This window comes from Aptenodytes forsteri, unplaced genomic scaffold, assembly GCF_000699145.1.
Source record: "Aptenodytes forsteri isolate BGI_AS27 unplaced genomic scaffold, ASM69914v1 Scaffold33, whole genome shotgun sequence".
Taxonomy (NCBI): domain Eukaryota; kingdom Metazoa; phylum Chordata; class Aves; order Sphenisciformes; family Spheniscidae; genus Aptenodytes; species Aptenodytes forsteri.
This window is the reverse complement of record NW_008795037.1, coordinates 4,201,319-4,225,416: the sequence shown is the minus strand read 5'-3', so window position 1 is coordinate 4,225,416 and position 24,098 is coordinate 4,201,319. Positions and strand designations below refer to the sequence as shown.

The 24,098-nt window shown below is 36.1% G+C and overlaps 1 protein-coding gene across 1 annotated transcript in view; it reads right to left on the bottom strand.

Moving 5' to 3' along the window:
* Nucleotides 1–24,098, bottom strand: part of CHD9 (chromodomain helicase DNA binding protein 9) — a 98,206-nt gene that overhangs the window by 52,312 nt on the left and 21,796 nt on the right. Inside the window, exon 4 of the mRNA XM_009276722.1 lies at nucleotides 5,274–5,611. Coding sequence (XP_009274997.1) covers nucleotides 5,274–5,611 — 338 coding nt within the window. The remainder of the gene's footprint in view (nucleotides 1–5,273; nucleotides 5,612–24,098) is intronic.

Genomic DNA, 24,098 nt, shown 5'->3' with positions numbered 1-24,098 from the left:
CTTCAAGGCAACAAGGACATTTACTCATTTGAGTAGTGAACAGAATCACATAGGACTTGCTGAATTCATTACTATGTAATTTAAGGATTAATAGAAAAAAAAAAGCCACCATTGTTTTTTTAGCACATGAAACAATACAGCCATTTCTGATACCAGGAAACAGTTTTGAACTTAAGGACTACCACCCCGAATCGAACTTCTATAAATCAAATTCTTAGGATTTGGGGGATTTATTTATTTATTTGAACTTTGCAGTGATAAAAAAAATTTCCTAAATGTAGTCTACTGATATTGCCCTTTACATCACCAATGCGGAGCTGCTGCTTTTCATCAGGGCCTTGATATTTAATTTTATGTTTGAGTAGGTGGGAATACATTGAGAGCTATAAAACCTAAATGCCAATCTACTTTTTTGAACAACAGAATGTTCACAAATTCATAATTCTTCTATCCTTCATATCAAGTGGTAAGAAGTAGACTTTTTAGTTTAAATATGCATGACCTTAAATGGAAGAACTAGAATTATAATCAGTTAGGAAAAAAGCTTATAAATGGAAATAAATTCTATGCAAAAAATTGAGAGCTATAAAACCTAAATGCCAATCTACTTTTTTGAACAACAGAATGTTCACAAATTCATAATTCTTCTATCCTTCATATCAAGTGGTAAGAAGTAGACTTTTTAGTTTAAATATGCATGACCTTAAATGGAAGAACTAGAATTATAATCAGTTAGGAAAAAAGCTTATAAATGGAAATAAATTCTATGCAAAAATATTAAGGTTTTAAATAGATTCCTAAGCAGCAACGCACCTTGGTAAATAGCCAGCATATGAAAAATGGTTCTGCAGTCCTCAAAAAAATTGTAAAGTAAGTTAATTTTAAAGAATTAACTTTATCAGTAATCAACACAAAAAGCAAACTGGTTACTTAATTTGGTAACACTAAATACATTACACATGCATTCTTCTACTTCTAATAATTTCTGTCATACACCTACAATGCTCTTGGTAACAAAAGAATTTAGTCATTTATCTTCACCAATGCTTATGGCACAGAAGCTTTACTAATTACTGAATCCAGTTCTAAACCATTTGACTGAAATTAACAGGCATTATTTCTATGACTTCAACAGGTCAGAGGATTAAAAACCTTAATCCTCACCTTTAGAAAGAAACTACAGCCTGCCTAGAAAGTAACTGCTAGTAATTTAAAAATAGTAATGATAAATTGAAAAGAATCGTGCTATAAATTTCTTCTGTACATGTAGATCTCATAGGACTCACTAAGGAAAATGTAAGTTAACATGAAGCCCCAAAGACATACCAATTATGTTTAATTAGCAAGGGAAAAAAAAAAAGAGACTGTTTAAAAATCATCCTGTCCCCTAAATTCCCTAAACTGAGACACAGTAGTTAAAACTTATCTTGATCCTAGATGAGGGCTACACAATTTCAGTAAAAGCCGTATCGTATTACATTCAAAAGCACACTTTTTTTTTTTTTTTTTTAACACACACATGGCTACCAGGACACAAGGTCTGTTCAGCAACTAGTGTTCCAGCTCTGCCAGATCAGCGAGGCAGAGTATCTCATTTTCACAGCTGGACAACTGCGTACCTCTGCAAATCCTCCTCAAGAGCAATACAGGACATGCTACACAGGATACGCTACACAGACAGGACCCTTGTAAGATCCCAGCAAAGTCTATGATCACAATCTAAATAAGAGTTTGGTGTTTGAGTGCTAGACTAGAGAAGGTACAGTTGTGCTCATATTGGATAGGCTATGTTTGATGCTAGCAGAGATGTGAAAGATCACATTAAAACAATTCTCCAAACACTTCTCAAAAAACCCTGAAACAATGTATTTGTTAGTAGTTTCTGCTCTTTCAGCTCTAATACTAGCCTGCAAATCAAACAGGAGTCACCTGAAACACAGGTCTGATCTTCTCAAACACACATAACTCCACACCACCTCCCGCACCAGTCTGGCTCTCAGAATCCAAACTGAATCAGCATATTGAACAGTTACTGCAAGTTAAATATGTTTGCTATAGAAAACACTGAATGAAAAGAAAGATATTCACCTGGGATGGACGTATCGTAGTGGAACTCCTTCTAAAAAGGAAGTCCAGATGCATTCAAACAAATTCTCCACTACTGTTAAAAGACGTATACTTAGCTTATTCTTTTTACTGTAGACCTTTATTGGTTGTAAGGTTTCACTCGTGATTTTGTTGCTTGTAGAAGAACTACAGTTGATAACAGTTTAACAGTTGGAAATTGTTTATTCATCTTTTTAATCATGAGGGGACTTTTTACTGTCTTCAGGTTTTCTTTCCTGCTTAAATAGCAATGTCATATATATATTTTTGCTTTTTTTTTTTAATAGTTTTTCTCCTCATTGAGTAAAAAAAGAAAAAATAGTAATTTTTCTTTTAATTTTAAACAGAACTCAAAAATCCTTATTTCCAAGAGAAAACCAAAAGTTTTCATAGAATTGAGGTCCTCCCTTTCCCTTCTAGCCCAATAAAGCACTTGTCTTCTGAAGGTATTATTTTAACATGGTACAATTTTCTTCCAAGATTCAGTCAGAGTTTATTTTATTTTAAGATAAATGAGAAAACCAGTGTAGCAACACACACATTTAAAACCCCAATCCTATTTTGACATGACAATAATTTCCAGGATGTGCTTAGATTCGTTAAGAAATACTTTTCTAAGAATGTAAGATAGGAAGAAACCTTTAGAAGAGTTGTTTAGCCTTCTAAACCCCTTAGTAGTTATTGGATTTAATTTTGTTCTTCTCTAAGTAAAACAAATCTTATTAATCACACAATTCTTTTAACCACCTTTGAAAGCACAAGTATAGCCATTCTATAGTAAATATTCTTATTATATAAGACCAATCATTACATTTGCATAGAGAACAGTCTGGTGAGATTGTACTTTTAAAAAAAGGCCTTCTTGCAATTACTGCTCTTCAAAACCACTGTAGTATATTCTTTGCTAAACAGTTCACATTTTATGTATTTATATAAATAATACAAAATAGTACTAACACAACATAACACATGAAGCTGTCTGGATACAAAAATGGAAGTATGTGGATGCCTCAAAGCATTTGATTTACTGCTCTCCATCAAAATACACAGAAATTCTGTAAAATCTGTAGTATGTGGCTCTAGAAGACTCTCTTCACCGCTCTTTAACAGGATCTGACTGCTAAATCTTTAGGTACGTGTCCCACGTAGTTAAAGCAATACCTGGCAGCATGATTAAGTTAGAGTGCTACTGGGGCATTAGTTGATTAGAGTGGTAAATAACGGGGAGGCAAACCTTCACAGCTGAATGCAAAATTATGAAAAGTTGGCCATACTTAATTAAATGGGAGTCTCTCTACTAGCTTCACTGTACTTTGGATCAAGCACAAATATCATGGTTAAAAACATAGTTTGAGAAACATCTATTTCTCAATTGATGCTGCCTCATGAAATCTTGAAAACTGATCCTAACTGATGTGCCCAGCTAAGCATTTCATGAAGACAGAAAACTGAATGCAGATGTAACAGTTTATTTCACTTTTCTGATTTAAAACAGTAAAAATATGGGAACTATCTAGTATATCATAAGGATGATATTTTGGCAGGTTTTACTAATTATCTGAAAGAATGAATAAAAAGCACACTAAGGTCAATTCACATAAAGCTTCAGGAAACTGACACTAGCTAGATAACACTGTATAAGTTCTCTGATTAGACAGACACACAAAATGTCTGTTAGAACATAAGTAAACTCAGAAACATGAAAGTGAAATCAGCTTTGGAACTACACATCCAAATCCCACTTTAAACAAGATGGAGAAAGAAAAGGAAGCACTATACAGTACGCAAAGGAGTATCATGAGCGGCATTCATATGCCAACCCATAACCAGAAGAGAAAGAAAGACAGACCATGAAAGTTCAGGTTAAGAATCAAGTTGAACTTAGAGCAGTAACCTTTATACTATAGGATAACATCTCAAGGAAGTTGTTTACTTCAAACATATAAGAAAAGCACTGATCTCTAGGAAAAAAAAAAAGAAAATGCAGAGAAATGGGCTGATTAAAAGAACATTCATTTCTGCTCCATATACATGAGAATATACATATGTATATGAGACATTTAAATTTGGAGAGATATGCCAGTTAATATTTCTGTTACCGCAAAAAGAGCATGGATTGAAAAAAAAAAAAAAAATCAGACTGTAGCTAAGATTTCCATTTCAAGTCCTGACTGACATACTTAACATTGGAAATTACAGTTTCCTTTAAAAGTATACAGGAGAACTAGTTTAGCTCTAGAGTCAGAAGACGTGCCGCCTACTGAATCCCTTGGAGCATTCATGTAATGTCTTTTGAAAGCTCCTTACCCCAAGGTATCCACCCAGCTTGACCCAGCTGAGTCTGCAAAATTTTTAAGAGGGCAGATTAAATTGATATGACTGAAGACTACAAAGTGCTTAGAATACAAATTTTCCAATATGTACTTTACTTTTGATACATGTAATATCTACAAGAATATTCACTTACTAACAAGTTCATTAAGCTTCCAGTTTCTTCCTATGCAGTACTAGTTTAGCTCTAGAGTCAGAAGACGTGCCGCCTACTGAATCCCTTGGAGCATTCATGTAATGTCTTTTGAAAGCTCCTTACCCCAAGGTATCCACCCAGCTTGACCCAGCTGAGTCTGCAAAATTTTTAAGAGGGCAGATTAAATTGATATGACTGAAGACTACAAAGTGCTTAGAATACAAATTTTCCAATACGTACTTTACTTTTGATACATGTAATATCTACAAGAATATTCACTTACTAACAAGTTCCAGTTTCTTCCTATGCAGTTTATCATGCAAACTGTATTGAAGATACATGCCAAAATTGATAAAGACAGCATTTATAATACCAGATAAAACTTAATTTGGAGTCGAAACTGATTACCACACTAGATGGAAAATACTTTGGTCTTGTCTGTGCTTCAAAGTAAGTATAGAATAGTTTAGGATATGAATTTAAAATAATTCCTTTCAAAAGGACAGTCCTACAATGATTTTTATCTAAAGAGAAAAGAGAGCATTCTTGTTCCTGAATGAGAGAGTCCACACATGGACTTAATCAGGAAGAATTTTGTGTAGGCAGCGGAGGAGAACATTTTATTATCAGCAAGCAGTTTTCATTTTAATCGAGGATTTACTGTCTGAAGAGAAGTAAGAAGACATTTTAATCTACTTACCCAATTTTTGTTTTCTCTTTAATTTTGGATGAGGAACCAGTTTTCGGTTTTTTGCTCTCCTTGTCCTTTGGTTTGGATTTAACTTTTCTACCCTTCTTTTCCTCTTTTCCTTCAGCTGAAACACTGGGGAAGTTTTCAGGACTCATTACTCGTGGAATGTTTCTCTCTCCTCTCTCTTTTGCTTTTGCAATCGCTTCAGATATTATGCGATTTGCCTTCTCTTGTTTACTTTCCGAGTCTGCTTTTTTCTTCTGCTTCTTTTCAGACATTGCCCTCACCTGGGTATTCTGCAACTTAGTATATGATCCTGAACCATCAGTCTTCTTGGAGGAAGGAGGCTGTAGCACGAGACAAAAAAAGTAAATAAAATCACTTTATTTTAAGAATATAACCATTTCCTGAGAGAAAAAGTGCAAGTGTTTTTGATCTGGATATGCATTTAAAAAAAAATTAAACTGGCAGGGACTCATGCAGACACAAAAAAGAAGGAATTCTGTTTATACCACAGAATGGCGTGGGTTTCAGAATAACTACATCAATTGTGGGTGAAAATCGGTAAAAAAATATCTAAAATTCTCTCAGCCTTATTTCCACCTCTGTAGTTAGAGACACCAGTCCTTAACCTTGCAAGCATTCCCATACATTTGACACACACCTCCAACATCTCCAATAAATGTTCTTCTCATAAAATCTGAAAAAGCAAAGAACTCCCGAAGGTAACAGCATCAGTATTTTGCCTTTGGTAAGATACCAGGACCACAGATACCTTAAAGCAGACGAAAGATCTACAAGACTAACTCAGTGCTAAACAGAACAGATGCTCAAACAAAATCAAGATTAAAAAACAGACAAAAGACAAAACCAAAACTCGAATTACACAGCTCTATATTCATAAAAAGATCAGAAAGCAGTACTACTTTTATTTAGATCAACAAAAGGCCAGTGCCTTAGTTAGAAAAATGTAACTTGTTTTTATTTTCAGGTTTTTAATCAGCATTTTATAGACACAGAATTGTTTACACTAAGAATGCAATATTCAGATTATCAGCCTCTCAAACAGACTAGAAGACATGTTTTTGCTTTCCTCCCCTCCCCCCTTCCCCTTTGAGGAATGGAAAGAATTTCCTATTCAAACAGACAAAAACCCCAGCAGATAACAGTTATGTTACGTTCTCACCCGTAAATGCGCCTCTGCCTACAGCATGAAGAAAAGCCACCAGGAATTTCCAAACACATTTTCTGGCCAAATCCAGTGCACTTCACTGGATACATTTTCTATACGTGCCTCATCAAAGCCTTAACAGCTGCGCTGCAGCACCGGGAAGGAGGCAGGGTTCAGGATCACTCTCTAAAATGCCACCTTAAGGCCTACAGGCTACAACAAATAACCAAGACTCGAGAAAACAGCAACAAGCTCAAGATGGCGATGCAGCACGGCTCCCGCAGCAGCAGCCAGTAATAAGGAAGGTTATTCAATCCCATTAGCCTTTTAGCCCAAAGAACCCCTCCTCCTCCCACTCATTCAGGCTTTCACTTACCCTTCCTCTTGGCCTCTTCACTGAAGACATTTTTGGCGTCAGACAAAGGCTTGCCCTCTGCTTTTTCAGCACCCCAGGCAGTGCTCAAGAGAAAAGCATTGAAAGAAGATTGCTAAATGGCCTATTTAGCGAGCTGCAGCCAAGATATGCACAACCCTCCACAAACACACATTGTGATTTATCAACATATTCCTCCCTTGGCAAGTACACATCCGCTGATCCTCCAGCTCAGGTATGGCAAGGGCTGCCCGCCTCCCCTCCAGAGCGGGGTTTCAACAACAGCTGTAAGCAGATAGCCAGATTCCAACAAAGCACAGAAAGAAATGAATGCACAAAGCATCAAAATGCATCAGCATGAATATTAGAGATGTCGTTAAAAATACTGACTCCTTCTGCGGAAGTAGGCCAGCAGATGGTGCTACCCGTTATTATTCCATTAGACTCTGCAGTTTAACCCCCAACGGACTGCTCTTCCCTACTTGTGGTACGGGCATTAACTCTTGCTTCTCCACCTCCTGCAGTACTGCCGCCCGTGTTTCTTCACTTGGATGGAAAATCGTGGGAACTAAGCGTTTTTCTGCCTTAGACTTCAGCTCATGGCAACTCTGCAGTTCCAGTTCTCTCATCACAATGGGGCCAGGGGACGGCACGGGGGGACAGAGACTAAAATCTGAGTCTGTGGCCTCAAACATATTTTGCTCTCCAATATACTTTAACTTTTTTTTTTTTCATTGAATTCATTACTATAAGCTAGCAACAGTGACTGTAGAAGCATTTGCTTACAGACTTCCCTGCTTCCTACAGAAAACGGGAGAACTCCTTAACTTGATTTCATCCCTCCGCTCCCTGCCCAGACCTACGGGTCACTTTGCGGTGTGAAAATCTCCTCAATTACATGGGACACGGCAACATGGTAAACTCCTCTTCATTCCAAGGTTGTTTTAAAGTGCTATTTTAAAAGATCAGACAAGTTTTTCAATACGTATTGTCAACATAGCAAATAAAACCAAAAAGAAGATATGATCAGGTTTTTTGAAAGGTTATTAAAAAAACAAGAAGCTTTTGACAGCATAGCTCCATCCTAGCAGTTCTTCAGAAGCCCACTGAAGAAGAATGAAGGAAGATCAGGATTTTATTTCTGTTTTGCTTAATATATATTTACACTTTTACTTTGTGATACATATGTGGTTTTCCATAGAAAATTTAGAATACTGCAAGGATTTTGAAATTGTTAAGATTAGGCCTTATGCTTAATCAGAATTTCACTTCTATTTAAGATGCATTTCAAAATTAAGTTCATTGTCCATCAAAAATACTAGTGGTAGCTTAATCACAGGGACAATTATTAAATTTTAATTTTACTTTTGAGAACTCTAGCCAAGATGCTTCTACGTTATAGTTACAGTATATATAACAAATTGCAGCGATTTATCTTTTAGGGTTATTATTTCATAACTTAGTAATAATGTAAAATAATGTACTATTTTGCATTTTGAGATCAGCTAAACAAAAAATATTGCTAATGTACTCTTGGTATAATTTCAGCTCTAAACCAAATGCTACTAAAGCCAGTATGGTTAGAGGATTTTTTAAAAGAAATTGGTACGTTCTTGAACATTCCTGGGCCAGAAACAAACAAAAAATGCCTAATAATTAAGTGGGCAATATAGAAATGGTGGCTTTTTCATTATTCTTTTCAATAATCGTCCTAGATATTGTATTACTTTTAAAACAAAGTTTCTTATGCTACATTTCCTCAGAGCTCCAAGCTGCTTCCCAATTTTTTCCTCAACAACTTTTACTACTTTCTTACTGCAAAACTGTGAATATGCTGGACGAGGCTACTGTATGTTTTAATTCCTCAGGCTGACCCCTCTGCTTCTTGCTCTATAGTACTGCTTCTGTTTATGTCTCCTGCACTGCACAAGCAGTAAGCTATTTGTTAGAAAACCGAGAATGTATTTTTTTAATCTTGCTATGACATTTCTAACCATATGGAAATGACATTCATGAAGATGCAGGAAGGCACCAGCAGCCAGCCATTCTAAGCTAAATAAAGCTGTAATGAAACCTTCATCAAGGAAGTCACCATTGTCACAAAAACCAAAACTGGAAAGCAACACAAGTGTTTTGAGATTAGATGAACCAGAAACATGCTTGCACTACAGAGGACAGTATCTGCGTGTACTTAGCAACTAAAGCAACAAAGATCATCTAATTCAGCAGAGGTCTTTTATTCTGATAATCATGTCATGCTTCCAAAAAACGTGTGGCTATAAATAGTTAAACAGTTATAAATCATCACGCACACTGAAAACAATTTCAAAAGCTACATAGCATCTACAACAAAAAGGACAAAGCATTTTGCCAAGCCAAAAATACCCCTCCCCGTTACTGAGAGGGGACACAGATCAAACATCCTAAAGGAGCATATCCTTCTGCCAACGGCTTACAAACCTATTCCATCTATCAGCATTAAGAAAGAAATTCTTAACTGACAAACGTATGGAAGGTGGAAAGGAAGACCCTGAGACAGCCACATATTTAAAACCCAAAGATTTTATTTGGAAAAATGTTTTTACTTTTCATGGTTGCAAAGATAATCATCCAAATATAACTGAATGTAAACCAATGCAATGTTGTCTTGAGTCTGCACAGCGAGAGCTCCAGGATATCTGCTGCTGCTAATAGCTTTGCCAAGCAGCAGCAGAGTGCAATGAACAAGCCTCCCGTCAGTTCCCCGCTGCTCCCCGCAATCCTGTGGGCAGCAGGAAAATTGGCAGGAATCATGTCAATTCCATGCTACTGCTGCTGCCTGCAAGGGCCATTAACAGCAGCAGGTATAGGTATAGGCCATACTGCCCTTCACATGGAAGAGCTAGACCAAAAAAATACCAAGGGTGGAACAGGTAAGAACAACAGCTGTAGACTTCCCCACATATGCCCTGATTCACAGCAGCCAGGGGAGCATCTCTCTTCAGCAGTATTCAAAAGAACTTGACATGCTGTCTTCCAGGAGTAGAAGGTACACTACACACGTCTGAATGATATTCTAATTAAACTAATGTAAAAGCAATCAAGTTACCAGACAACATCGAGAGACCGAATCATGACAGCAGTCTTCCCAATAGCTAGCAGTACTCTGAAAGGCATTTCTCCAACATTCTGTTGTGAGTTGCGTAGGACATGCATTTGAAGACCTTCACTGGCATAACAGTACTTCCCACAGCATGGACAAATCACTGTCCTCAACACTTACAGACATTGGGTTTTTGCCCCTTGAAGGCCTAAACCCATTTTAATTTGCTCCACAACAACTGATAGTTTCTTCACATCCTCTGCATATCACTACAAAGGAAGCCTCAAGAAGAAAGTAAGTTTAGCATAGAAAAAACTTGTATCTCCTAGAAAACCCTGCCAAATCCTGCCTTACCTGTTCCATAAGTAAAACATTGCTTCTACTGTAAGAACACCTTTCTTACAGTAGGTATGGCCATTCACGGTAGAGGAATATCACTTTCAATTTTGCGTGTGCACAGAATCTTTAAGACTAAGTATCTCTCGAGTTGATATACTCTAAGGACTGGTAATCCCTTTCCCTGGAATTTTAACGAGTGATACATTCCTGATTTAATTATATAAAGCACTTCTTTTTAATAATGATTTTCACTTGTGGATCTACTCACCAAACACTAGCTGCCACTAAGAACTAAATTACAACCCTAACTAGTCTAACAATAGAAAGCTAAGGTTTACATTTGCAATGCCTTGAATGATTCTTCTACTTCCACTGGTAGTAGTACACATCTGCAGGAAGATGCACATACGAAGTACCATATGCCTCAAGAGCATAACAAGTTCTTGCTAGTCTACCAGGTCCTTAGGAAAATCAAGATGACCTTGACATCAACTGCACTGAAAGCAGCTAAAATTAGCCACCTGGAAACCCGATCTTCATGCATTACCACATCTTTGTCCATGTTTATTACTAAACAAGGAATCCCTTTGTGCATGTCAAGTCACCAAAATAGTATCAATATCACAACTGTAATACAAATAAGTGAATCGCATAACTAATGATAATCAATAGCTTGGGGTTTTTGTCCAAATTAGCTTCTCATTTTTTCACATTATAATCACATCAAAATTTGAAAACTGCAGTTGCTTTTAAGCTGCTACAGTGAAAAATCTTAAGGGAATATCCATTTATCATTTGAATTATAAAACTGTGTTTAGGAATGCAACTTTGAAAAAATGCATGAACTCAACTCAGTGACTTCTGAATTCCATTCTAGTACTCTGAACTTTTTTCCTCTAGAATAGTCTGCATAAGTAACTCTTTCAGTGATTTTTTACTGGCGGTTTTATAATCAAAATGTTTATCTATTAAAAAAAAAAAAAAATGAGCTCACACCCTTGACAGAGTCAATCTGTAGAAGATTCCTTACAATAAGAATGTGTGTCACCCCACATGCATGCAGAAAGGAGCCTCCTTTGCTGAATGGCAATCCCAGCAAAAGAAGTGGTTTTCTTTAGATGATATACTGAAATAAGTTTTCCATGGTTAATCAAGCTACTTCTGCACAACTGATGGGAACATCACCTAAACATGCAACAGGGTTTCTTTTCTCCAGAAAAGTGCCTTTTTTTTTTTTTCTCCCTTCAGAGTTCCTTCTGAATTGCTTTTTATTTTCTTGTTCAACAGTTGCCCCACACCATCTGCTGGGATTGCTCAACAAAACCAAGAGCACTGGCAAATGAAAATCCATGGGGTTCTATCATTTTTCCATTCTCTTTGGTGCATATATGGAACTAAGAGAGCCAATGAAGCATTCCAAATTGTGGTTCTTTCAATATGCTGATAATACTCTTCCTTCTATTTCTTGCTTACTACCATTGCTCATGAATGTCTCAGTGTTTAAGGGATACAAAATCTCAAGACATACATATGTGAAGCCTAACCTAAATTAAAATAGACATGTTACAGATAGATTAAAAAAAAGGGAAAGAGCTACAGGGGGGGGGGCAAAAACTGGCTACCTTTTCCATCTTCCATATTTGTTATCTGTAACGTTGATAAATGAATGGCTAACAACTACAGCAACGTGGCAGGCAACAGTTTTTATCTGTATAATAGTCACTTCAGAATGTAAATTTGGTTACTGTGATTTGTACCTCACAAGGCATTTAACACCAAGCTTATGACCAAATTTTACATTTATGTGGAAATGAAAACATTACTGTAAAGGTCAGCAACCTTAAACTAGTCATGTTTCTAAGATGAAACAAGCACCTGCTTTGCATGTCACAAAATCTCTACATAGGGTGTTGTTTCTCATCTAAATGCTACAGAATCCAGTAATACATATCACTAATCATGTTTCACCACTTCTATAGCTAAGATACCATAGTTGTGATTAGTAGCAGCTTCTTAACCAGCAAGCCTCTGATTTACCGTATCATTCATTGGGAGAAAATCAAGCCACTGTCCAATGTAACCAGATGCTGCTAACCTGGGCATGCTGCAAAGGCAACATCAGATATTAGAGAATGAGTCTACAACACACAAGCTTCCATTTGGAAAATTTTGTTTGAAGACAGTTTTTTGGGGCTCAGTGCCAAATATAGTTAGATTGTTTTTCTGAATATTTAGTAGTGGTATAAAAACTGTGTGCAACTTTCATTGTAATTCTTAAAGGAGGTACTATGTAATGGAGCATATTAAATTGCCAGGAAATTAAAGAAATTGAGAGCTTCATCCTGCTTGCTCTGCCAAGCTACAGCATTGGATGCGTGTCAGTTTTCAGTGGCTTGGTGTTCTGTGCCCATCATGTACCCACTTCTCTTTGGTTCTAGTCTGTAATGGTGAACACAGCTATTTGGAAAATGGCATACAGTACCAACAAAATCTACTGCCTCAGCAAAATTTCTCAGGTGCTGTTTTTCACATGCAGAACTAGTAACACTGAGTACTTGTATTGATCTAAGCCTGATGCAGTGCATATCTTTTGTTCCACCTATGGGGTGGGGTCCCCACTAGAAGTACCTCTATACTTAACATGATAAAACTGGGGGCTCCGATATATGAAAAAAATGTAATAATCACATTCAAGTCAACTGGCACTGTGGATGCACAATAAATTTGAATTACTAGGCTCAGACCAACTTCAGAGTCATGCCATACCTCTACTTCTACACATCTAAAATCTTTAATACCTATCCTAAGGGTCAAAATGTTTTAGCAAAAAACCTCCACTACTCTGTTTCTTTCTTGCACTCTTGACCGATCTTACCTGACTATTTTCACAATTATTTGACTCCTTAAAAAGAGTTGACTTAACTCAATACTCTATAAAAGGAAAGTCAGGTTTCAGTTCACTGTTTGAAACAAGTCCTGTGCAAGCATCTGGAAATAAATCTGTAAGATACTTCACCAAATACTTACGGGCAAGAAAGTAACACAGATCCTTCTGATTTAAAGAGACTAGTCATTAGAGTTCAAACCCCCCAGATAAAGCCCTACAAATATATGGATCCACTGAAATGTCACATCATCAAAGACATTCTTAGAATAAACAGGTAAGAGCTAGCTTCTTCTGGAACACGCCCCTGTTTTTACAATAGGAAAACTTTTACTTAACAGGTGAAGCCAGATAGCTTCTATAACCGTGGGGAGTGGAATGCAGCAAAGCAGCAAAAGAGAACAGCTCTCCCCAACGTTTTTTTTTAATGACCTTTTATACTCCAGAAAAATAGAACATTAACTGAAACTGCATTAATTTCTAGCCTTTCGTCACTGAACAAATGTCGGTTAAAGTAATTCCTCACACCAGTAAGTGGTGCTTCAAGAACCTGCTGAGTAACAATACTGGAGAAAATCAGAATAAGCTCTTAACTTTGTTCTTCTGTGTAGGAAACCTTGCAATCCCTCACAAGATTAAATTCAGTTTATTTTTGCATTATATTTTAAATCTAAAGTAAGGGGACTCCCTGAACAGATATTAAATATAAATATAAAGTGCAGTGAGGGATGCTAAAAATAATTTTTACTGCACTTAAAGATCTAAGCTTTTCTTTAGACCAGACTACTGAAACATGTCTTTTTTTGAAATCCTCTCTGATTTCAAATAGGAAGAAAACTTTTATTTACTCATATTCTGCCTTCAAAAATATAATACAATAAGAAGATACTTTATTTCCTAACTTTAAAACTGATAAAGGGAAAACAAAACCACCTCACAAAATGGAAGCAAACAACAGGAAATCCCTAAATGACTTTTGGCTGGAGTAAGTTTGGGTTTTGTTCTCCCTCTCCCCAAGGTAAGTCCTTGTTTCAGACATTTTCCTGGGGTTATTTTTTGAGGCTTTGGAAAAAAGAGAAACAATATACAAATGTTTATTGTAAAACTGCAAGAACAAGCACCACCAAAAAAATTCATACACACAAAGAATTAATTATTCTATAACAGAATGATTCAGTATCCCATCTTTCCAGTTTGCAAACATCAGGTATCTTGAAAACACAACACATGGCAACAAAATGTACCAAATATAAGCTTACCGTGGGCACGATTTTCTAGTCCTTCTGCTACTATCTGATTTTTTAAAAAGCAGATGTAGCAGCGATATGAATAAAGAGGGCAGACAAATGCCAATATCAGTGTTGTGAACCACGTCATTGCTCTTCAGCTGTCTACAGAGCTCTGAATGGTAAAGTAGCAAAAAGAGTTCCGCAGACAGCAGTGGATTTTTTCCTAGTGCTCCTCAATCTAAACCATCCCTACACCAACTAAAACCCATGCCAGTCTAGCAAATGCCACACATTTTGAAATTTAAAATAGGAGTACCAAGTAGTAGCCCATTTCCCCCCCCAGTTGGATGCTTCATCACTGGACACATATGACATCTTCATGCAGTCATCATATTCAAGATTAACTTACCAAAGGATACCATGACATGGAGCTAAATTTGTTCGCTACAACTTCATCAAACCTCACTGGTTGTCCCAGGGAAACACATTATTAATACCTTCACCTGACTGGCCTCTTTCCCAGGTTGCTTGATCTAAAACAAAATAGTAAGATACACTAAATGTGCCCCCAACCCCCTAAGTGACAGAACAGTTGTCCCTCATAGAGCAAGGAACACTTCTGTCCCTTATTACGAAGACAGTCTTTGATAATCATACATTCTTTGACTAAAGACTTACAAGAAAGATTTAATTTTAAAATATTTAGCTAGGTTGTTTTTCACCTCTCAGGTTACAGTTATACATGCACATTAAATTACAAGTGACAGCTGTTCAATTTTTATGCAGCTTGCTTTTAAAAAGAAACAAGGCTATACAACCATGCCATACAAGTTTGTGCATTTATGCTTCCAAGGTCCTAATAATTTCTAACCCATTGATCAAATTTAGTCAAATTAGAAGAACAGGAATCTCGGAGACGTTCCTACCACTTACATGAAGCAGGCAGACAGGTAGAGAGGAGATATCTTACTGAGTGAAATGAAACATGAGCTCAATCCTTCTTGGACCTCTGGGAATCCACATAAGACATTACAATTATAGTAACCACAAGCTTCAAAATCCAACCCTTTGACACCGCATAATCTACTCATTCTTTCTTTTCTCCCTATTTCCATATAGATTCTCATCTGACAGAAGGAAACCTGAACAAAAGTTCTGCTAAAGCAATGCTAAACAGGCCTTCCTGTTACCTAGCTCCTCTTCCCCCTTCCCTGAAGGCATTCAAATGCATCAAAACCAAAGAACTGTGGAAATGCTATAGGGATCCATATTTCTTCAGAAGATATTTTGACTAAGTAGCCAAAATATCAGTCTTCTACACCTCCTGTTTTGCTATTCCTGTTTTAAATTCATGCTTATTAGTATCAGACATTGCCTTCTAACTTCTATTTTTTTCCTTCCTACCTGTGCATCTGAGCCTTTTAAATGTGCACCTACTGACAGGACTCCCATGACAAATTACTACATTCTATAGGTTAAGAAATGGCTGAATAAATACTTTTAAAAAGGCAAATGCTGTGGAGTGTACTTGTCCATTTATGACAATATTTAAACTGTTGTTCCTCTATTGAAGTATTAATTTGTCTACACATAATGTCATTCTCTAGTGTTAAATTATGATTGAAAAGTTCCTTTTCAATGTATAAATTAAAATGTATTAATTTTGACGTTTTGAGGAAATTGTGTATTCCCAGAAAAGCAGGGTTTATCACTCCTCCCTCTTCCAAAAAGTTTAATATAGGAAATTTAAAATTTAGGATATCTTGAAGAGATTCTGCTTCAATTATCTATGTATATTAAAAACAAAACAAAAAGACGACTGCTGTAATAGTTTATATTTCTAACCATCAGTTTCAGAAACTACTGCTTACTTTCTACACGTTTTTTTCTTTTGATATTCTAAAGCTCCTGTCCTGAAAGAAAGACAAATTCACAAGTTTGGTTGTCTAAAGTCAGAAAGACAATTCACACGCTCAGGTTTAAATGCAGAAACAAGTCTTGCAATATGATGGTCGAAGTAAAGCTTCTGAAATGTAATCTTTTTTACTGACACAAAGGAAGTTAGTCTCTAATGGGAAAGATTCTTTCAGAAACTGCCTGCCTAGAAAGGAACAAGATCTATACTAATACAGCAGCTCACTTTAAGGCCTTATGAGTCACAAAAGGAAGTTAAGCATTAGCACTTTTCCCGAACTGCAAGCACGATCAAAAAGCAAAACCAGTGGCCAAATAAAAGCCAAGCTTGTATTTGCTTGGAAATACAGAACGTCAGAATTCTGTAATCAGAGTGCTAAGAATAATAAATTCAAATCTGTAACAAAAAAAGGTGACAAAATACCTGAAATATACTCCATCCACAAAATAAGGCAAAAGAAAGAAATGTTGCACAGAGTACACTGAACTTTTGAAGTTTCCCTTTTCACCGCAACTTTTATTGCTGTTTTCTTAAAATATGTATTTTCTATAACAGCTCAAATAAACTCACATTAATACACTAGAACTCTGTTGCTAACTCCAGCTCAGTACATATATATTATCAAGTGAAACTATCAAGCAGATGCAGACTAGGAGTTCAATAACCTAACTTTAAGGCATACCAGCTATGAAAGCAACATACCCAACCTGTATATACAACAGAATGCCAATACTGACCCAAAGTGTCCCACTGCTATTGTCATCCAGATAGCAAAGTAATATCTATGTCAATGACCAGATACCAAAATAAATACAAACTGCAACGCACACTGTGAAACAAATACTGTGAAAACTAAAGACACAATTGTGTTCAACCATTACAGCTATATGCAGTTGAAAACATACCCTATCTATCATTTGCCTATATAAAATTACCTCACATTAAAAATTGGAAAGGGGGAAGGGGGTAGAAAGAGGTGCACAAACTCAATCTGAATAAATTAAAATTTTAAAAGCTACATTTTTTTTCTACATTACTAGAAAGTCTTTCACACTGAGGAAAGCCTAAAAACTGGCAGAAGCAAGCATGCAGCTTTTTCACCTGCCACTGTAAACTCAGGTTTGAGCTCACTGGGAAATATCAAGATACAGGACAATCTTTTCAACACAGTAGATACAGACAGAAGATTCTAAATAAAGGTTTTCTTTTAGAAGCTGCATAAAGCTTTAAATTGTAAAGAGCAGCTGAATTTTTGACTTTACTTATTTTTAAGGAAAAAAGAACATTTGAGTAACCTATACATACCATACAAACTAGAGGGCATGAAGCTGAATGTGTTAAGATAGCTTTTATCCAACCTCTTCACCACACACCCAATAACTTAAATAACATAGGCACTATTCAGATTTACAGTCTTCAGTAGATTTCCATATTACTTTAAAAGTATTCAGGTTTTAGCTACTGTCTTCTTTTCAAGTAGTCTTAAATCAAGTAATTTTGTTTACCTTTAGACAGAAATGATGACAAAACCCTTAAAAATGCTGATTTTAACGTAAAACAACAAAGAATTGGCTGCAAAAGTGTGCAGAACAGTAAACAAAATTACAAAACCTTCAAATTAAACTGAAAAAAGAGCTTTCCTCTTTCCATTTTCCATGGTGCTATCTGCCCACTCCTGTTCTAAATGGCCACCACTTTTGTGTGCCATCAAGAGAGTAATTTTCTCACGTTTTTCATTACCAACCAGAAAGGAAGACCAGGAGACAAAAAGCCACCCAAACTACCTCCAAAAAGAACAATACACAAGGAGCTTTTTATTCACCTTAATCCAAACACCCAAGATGAGCTTCAGCATGCCTATCCCAAGCACACTGAGAAACCAGCAAGGTAAACATCTCTTACTTAGCAAGAAAAAGCAATGAGACCTTAATGGTAGCTGGTTCTTGTCAAAACTTAATCTCAGTTAAAGTGTTCCTTCTACACCTCTCAAGGGAGTGGCCTTGTAAGAAAACATTTTTATAATTAAAAACAAAAGCCCTTTCATCCTCATGAAGTTTACTATTGCCACCATTTCCTTACATTCTCCCTCTCAAAATCTCTCCGTTTGTTTTTTGTCCCAGAGTCAGAAGTCATTACAGTTGTGAAGGGTTGTAAACTGCAGAACCGTCCATGGTCTATTTCTTGTACTCTTCTGCTACTTAGAGGAGTCACTTAACCTACTGAAGTGATGAAAGCCGAGGGCAAGTAGGCAAGAACTATGCAGAACTAGCATGAACCTGCCTACCTTTTGGCTCAACGCCTCACTTCTGCAATTACCTACAGAAAGGAAAGCTGGGCTAGGTCAGAGAAACAACCACAGATTAAACAAAGCACAGAGACAGATTCTCTTCCACAACATGTTTTAACAGCGTAATTTACCAAATTCTACTCAAATTTTGTAGTACATTGAGTGCAATGGTAAAATAAAATTCACTTAGAAGCAAAGCAGCTTATTCAGAGTATGAAGGCTCCTGGAACAACATGCCACAACTGATCACTGTCCTGGTCAGTACCAGGAAATGATTCTATGATAATATTGGCAACCTCCTTTTTAAATTTTTTTTTTAGTTTTTAAAAAACCTATGCATTTTCACTGCTCGTTCATGGCAGAACAATGAAGTATTGTGAAAGATGACAGACGTGAAAAAAAGATATGATTTGATTCCCTATTAATAGGGTAATACTGATCATGAACTATCTTTAAATCAAAACAGATTGCATATTCAGAAAGGCTAGCATCTAAGATCTCTATTTACAATAATTTTATTCACTAGAAGCAGTTAAGTTTAAAAGTTTACTCAATTTCTGAACATGGCTTTTTTTTAGTATTCCTTGATACCTAACAGAGTAACCAAAATGTTTTCAATGTTTGTAATTTCAGCGAGACAAAAAAAATCGGCTCTTAATATATGTTAAACTATACTGACAGAAATTGGGAAAAGTAATTTATTTTTAACATCAACAGCTAGGGAGTCACTAATACCATTAAAACCAGTACTGACTGCACAGCGTATTTCCAGTTAAATTAAAGGGGGGCATACTTCTTCCTCTTCAATTCAAACCAATTTAAATATTTTTACGTCAGTTTCAATGAACTACTTTAACAGCTTTCTATTCCAGAATCTCCAATATAAAAGAGTACTTGAGCATATATGCAAGCCTAATGAAACCACTCCTGTTGAATCTAGTTTTCTCAATTAAATATTCCTGAACAAAATCCTCCCCCCAAATTGACACGGAAAACTAGATGCCTACAGAACAGGAATTTATCAAAAAGAGGCAATGGTTTGAAAATAGAGGTCACAAGCCAGAGGATCCTATTGGGGACCAACAGGATTCAATTTCAGGCAAAGGAAAAAACCCAAAAAAGCAAAAAAAAAAACCCCAAAAACCCCACACCCAAAAAAACCCCACCAAAAAACATTTTTTCCCAGAAGTCTCCTAAAAAAATTTCTGGAGAAAGAACATAGCATCCAAGAGCTTCACAGGGATAACCATTAAAAAACCAAACCAGCAGGGAGCATAAACTTTTGGTAGGGATCAAACAGAAAAAGTTGCAAGACACATCTCTAGAAACATAAGCATAGCAGTAATTTTTTATCTCAACTGAGTCTGGCTATTAGTAGAAGAGGCAGGACTAGACCCAGTGTAAAGCTCAAGACAAGGGAAATTCTCATCAATTTTAATGGAGTTAAAGTCAACAGAAACTGCTATCAACATACAGCAGAACGACAGCCTGGTTAGAGACAGCAGTGTGCTGCCAAGGACATCCTCAACTGCAGCCAGGAGCATACCTCTGTCCCCAAAAAGCAAGGTTGGGTCGCCATTTCCGAAAATCTCCTGAAATCAGTCAAAGCCTGTACACATTTGCAATTAACTATGTTAAGCCAAAAAGCACACCGGGCTGGCACCCTAAAACATGCCTCTTGTGTATCTGGAGTTGATCAGATTTCATAATACCACATGATTGCAGGTCAAAGAGTCTTCCATAGGATGATATAAATTGGAGCTACAACACAGACACATCAAAATAAATTCGCCTAATCTTTGAGTTTAGTAAGAACAATTTTTTAAAAAGACAGTAAGACACGTCTGATTTTGTCACTCATATGTTCCCTAAATTAATTTACCTGCCTTCCCTGTGACAACTTGTGTTCTGTAACAGCTGGTTGATGCTTTTAAGACTTGCAAGAACTAAAGTTCCTGCTACAACAAAATTTACACATCAAGCTGACCCATACCTGGGCCTCATGAGCAGCTGCTACAAAGATTTAGAAAGAAGAAAAACAACCCAAATGTACTGCATCTTCTAGCACTATTTCTTATCCTTCTGAAGTATAAAAACAGGTACTGTAAGCCATAGCATGTTGCAAGTCACGAAAAGCAGAATAGCTAAGTTTTTCTACTAAGTTTGCTTAAAATACTATTAAAGAACTCTCCTTCTATATGTGTAGTACTTAATAAAAAAGATGGTACAGTGAAACATTTGTTTTTAAGATTACTTTTAAGATTATTTTAAAAACCTATCCGTCAGAACTCTCTTTCTGAATCAATGTTTCAAACTATAAGAAAAGAAACAAAATGCTCAGAACCAAAATATTTGGGATGTTGTCTTTAACACAAAGACCAACTTCTCTTTTCTTTCCAACATATAAACTAAAACTCAATTGTGAAGTCATGAATATCCCTGAAGAGAGGCCTTCCTATCAATCTATGAAACTAGTTCTGGTTTGCAATTCAATACGCTATTGAATAGCATTATGTGCACATAGATGATATGCTACTAACATTGAAATTACTTTCAAATACAGACTAACTCCTGAAAAGGCAGTATGTAAAAGATGGGAACATTTTCCTAAGATATAAATTAAAATGCTAGCCTTCACAGTAAGACATCAAGGGAGCAAAAAACCCAAGTAAGTGCAAACAGAAGCCAAATAACACACACAAAAGAAAACCTGCCACATTTATGAAAGAAAAAAAAATAATCAATCTCTACTACAAATTACACAGCTTTCAAAAATGTAAGACTTGTCAACTGCTTCTAGCCTAAAGCTACATTCCTAGATTCATTTATCAAACTTATTCAAATCAACATAAGAATTCTCAGTCTCATCATCCTAGAAATCCACTCACTTGTATTTATTAGCCTTAAGAATTCCCAAATTCAATCCACTCAACACTGTCTTGGAAATCCATGTAACCAGAAACTTGTGCTATTTTTTTAACCTGATAATGAACAAAGAAAACAATACCTCTCCAGATGTAGGAGGCTGTTAGGTAGACAAAGCGCTGGAAATTATTTTGATCTCTCTATATATTTAGAATTAACATAACAGCTAAAAGAAATTGTAAAACCTGAGTGCACAAAGCACAGACATCTGGACAAAAGCCACATGAATTCCAAATGTACTTCAGATTCTTTGGCTTCAAAACCATACTACTGGTTAACATCTTTACAAGTTCTGCTTCTCTATCAGTAATAACACTTCACTAACACTTTATAGTGTTGATTTTCTACAAAATGTCTCAAGATGAAGCGCTGTTCTGGAAGTTTTAGAGGCAATGGTATGTTTGAAGCAACTCCAAAATTCAGACTTTAGATAATAGTGTTAGACAAAGCATATTAGTGGTTACTGGTGCCAGTGGATAGTCCCACAATGAGCCCACTTGCACCCTCTTTGCATTTGAGGCTGTGGTTCCATGTGCAATTGTTTTTCCTCTACTACAGAAAATGATGCTTCCCACTCCTTCCTCTTTCCCCACCACTGTTTCTATGGTACACAATTCTGTACAACTAAGAGGAAAACTAAATGAGGAACTTGTAGGCCTGAAAAACACCTCCAACAAAAAAAGTACAAAGTTTCTCTGCACCTGAATGAGTTTCCCAGTTCAGCTCATAGCAAAAATGGTTGCATTAACACAATACAAAGTGGAAGAATAGGAGCTTTTTTCCATAAACTTTTTTTCCCTTAAACTAATTATACTTTAGGCATATACTGAACTACAGCTTTAACGGTCTATAGTATGGGCTGCTGTCTTTAGAAGACAATTTGAGATGGGTTTTGTTTTCTGTTTTTTCTGTAATTAGGTACCACTTCTTCCAGGCACTAAGCTTGCACAATTACATCAGTACTCTCACATTACTGAATTGCTTTATAGTTCTTCAGTGTTAACAAGACATCTGCTTGCAAATAGTTATTTAGACTATTCAATCACACTTATTGTGCAAAATCATTAAAAAAAATTATCTATTTTACTTACTTTTATCAACTAGTCTCACCTTGGTATCTATAGGATTACTCCTGTAAATTGACCTAGCCAGAAGCTTCCTTCCTATGCTTGCCATCTATTAACTACTTTTTACACAGATGCTTCTCTTTTGGCACATTTTAAAGACAATTATTGCAGTCATTTAATGTGTGTGCAATTATCTCAGGAAAAATTATATTCTTAAATTATAACAATCATTACAACAGCAAGTACTTTGTTTTAGAGAGGAAACATACACAAAGAATTGGACAGCGTAATTATTTGCCAAGTGACGAAGAGACTTAAGAAAAGCATTAGTGATAGCAAAAAAGATTCAAAAAAAGAATGATGAAACAATTTAACTCTACCCAACAGAGATGGTAATTACTAACAAACTCATAAAGCCTTTAAAACAGTAAAGCAGATACTCTGGTGCATTTTCCCTGTCCTTAAAAGTCCAGAAATTTGTCCTTCCCTTACTATACAGCTGTATTTGAAAGGAAAACCAAAGCAACTGAAAAATGGAGAAATTAAAAATTATAATAAATATTCATCAGTAAATGTGTTACAAACTTATCTCGCAAACATGCTTCCTTTCCAAATGGAGAAATTAAAAATTATAATAAATATTCATCAGTAAATGTGTTACAAACTTATCTCGCAAACATGTACTTCCTTTCCCCAACCTATGCAATTTGTCATTTTAAAAAGAAATAAAATGTATAAAATGCTTATATAAAACTTAGATAAAATATATACAAAAGGAAATGCTTCATACACATTCAACTACAAATAAAGCTATCAAAATATTGCTACCTTCAATGATGAATACATCATTGGCAAAAAAACATAGATTAGTAGTAAAAACATATTATACACAGCTATAGTTTAAAAGACTTAGTTCATTCCAGGAACTGCACTACTCGAGCTCAAAGATGTTGCCCTCCTCCTCTCATTAACTCTGTGCATTTGACACAGCTTTGCCACTTTCACTCCCCCCCTATTTGTGCAGACCTTTCTGAAAATAACGGAAAGAAAGCAAAAAAGCTGGAAAATATGGTACAAAGAAGGTCGGTGGAAGGATTACTTTCATTACTTGTACATACATGATAAACCTACTAGGTGCTGGGAGATGACAACTGAATTCTGCTGCCTCACTGTGGTAGAGACAATTTATTAAGCTCCTACAAGGAAGATGAAAATTGTTCTTTAAGCACAGAAAACTAAACCCAGAGTATACAACTCCTAGAAATGTTTAAAAGGAAAGTTCAGACAAAGATTTACATTTGTTAATATGATGATGCCACCCATAAAATTAACCATAATTAAAGAAACAAGAACAATGTAAATACAGTGGATATGCTTAATGGGACCTATACCAACACTATTAAGCATTTTAGGAAAAAGAAGAAGGTTTTAGGGCTCTCTCGGTTTGGGGGTTGTTTTTTTGGCGGGTGTGGGGTGTGGTTTTTTACATTTCAAGATTACAAGATATGATTTTTAATGCCCCCCCCCCCCCCCCCCCCAACACATACCCTCACTGCAAAACA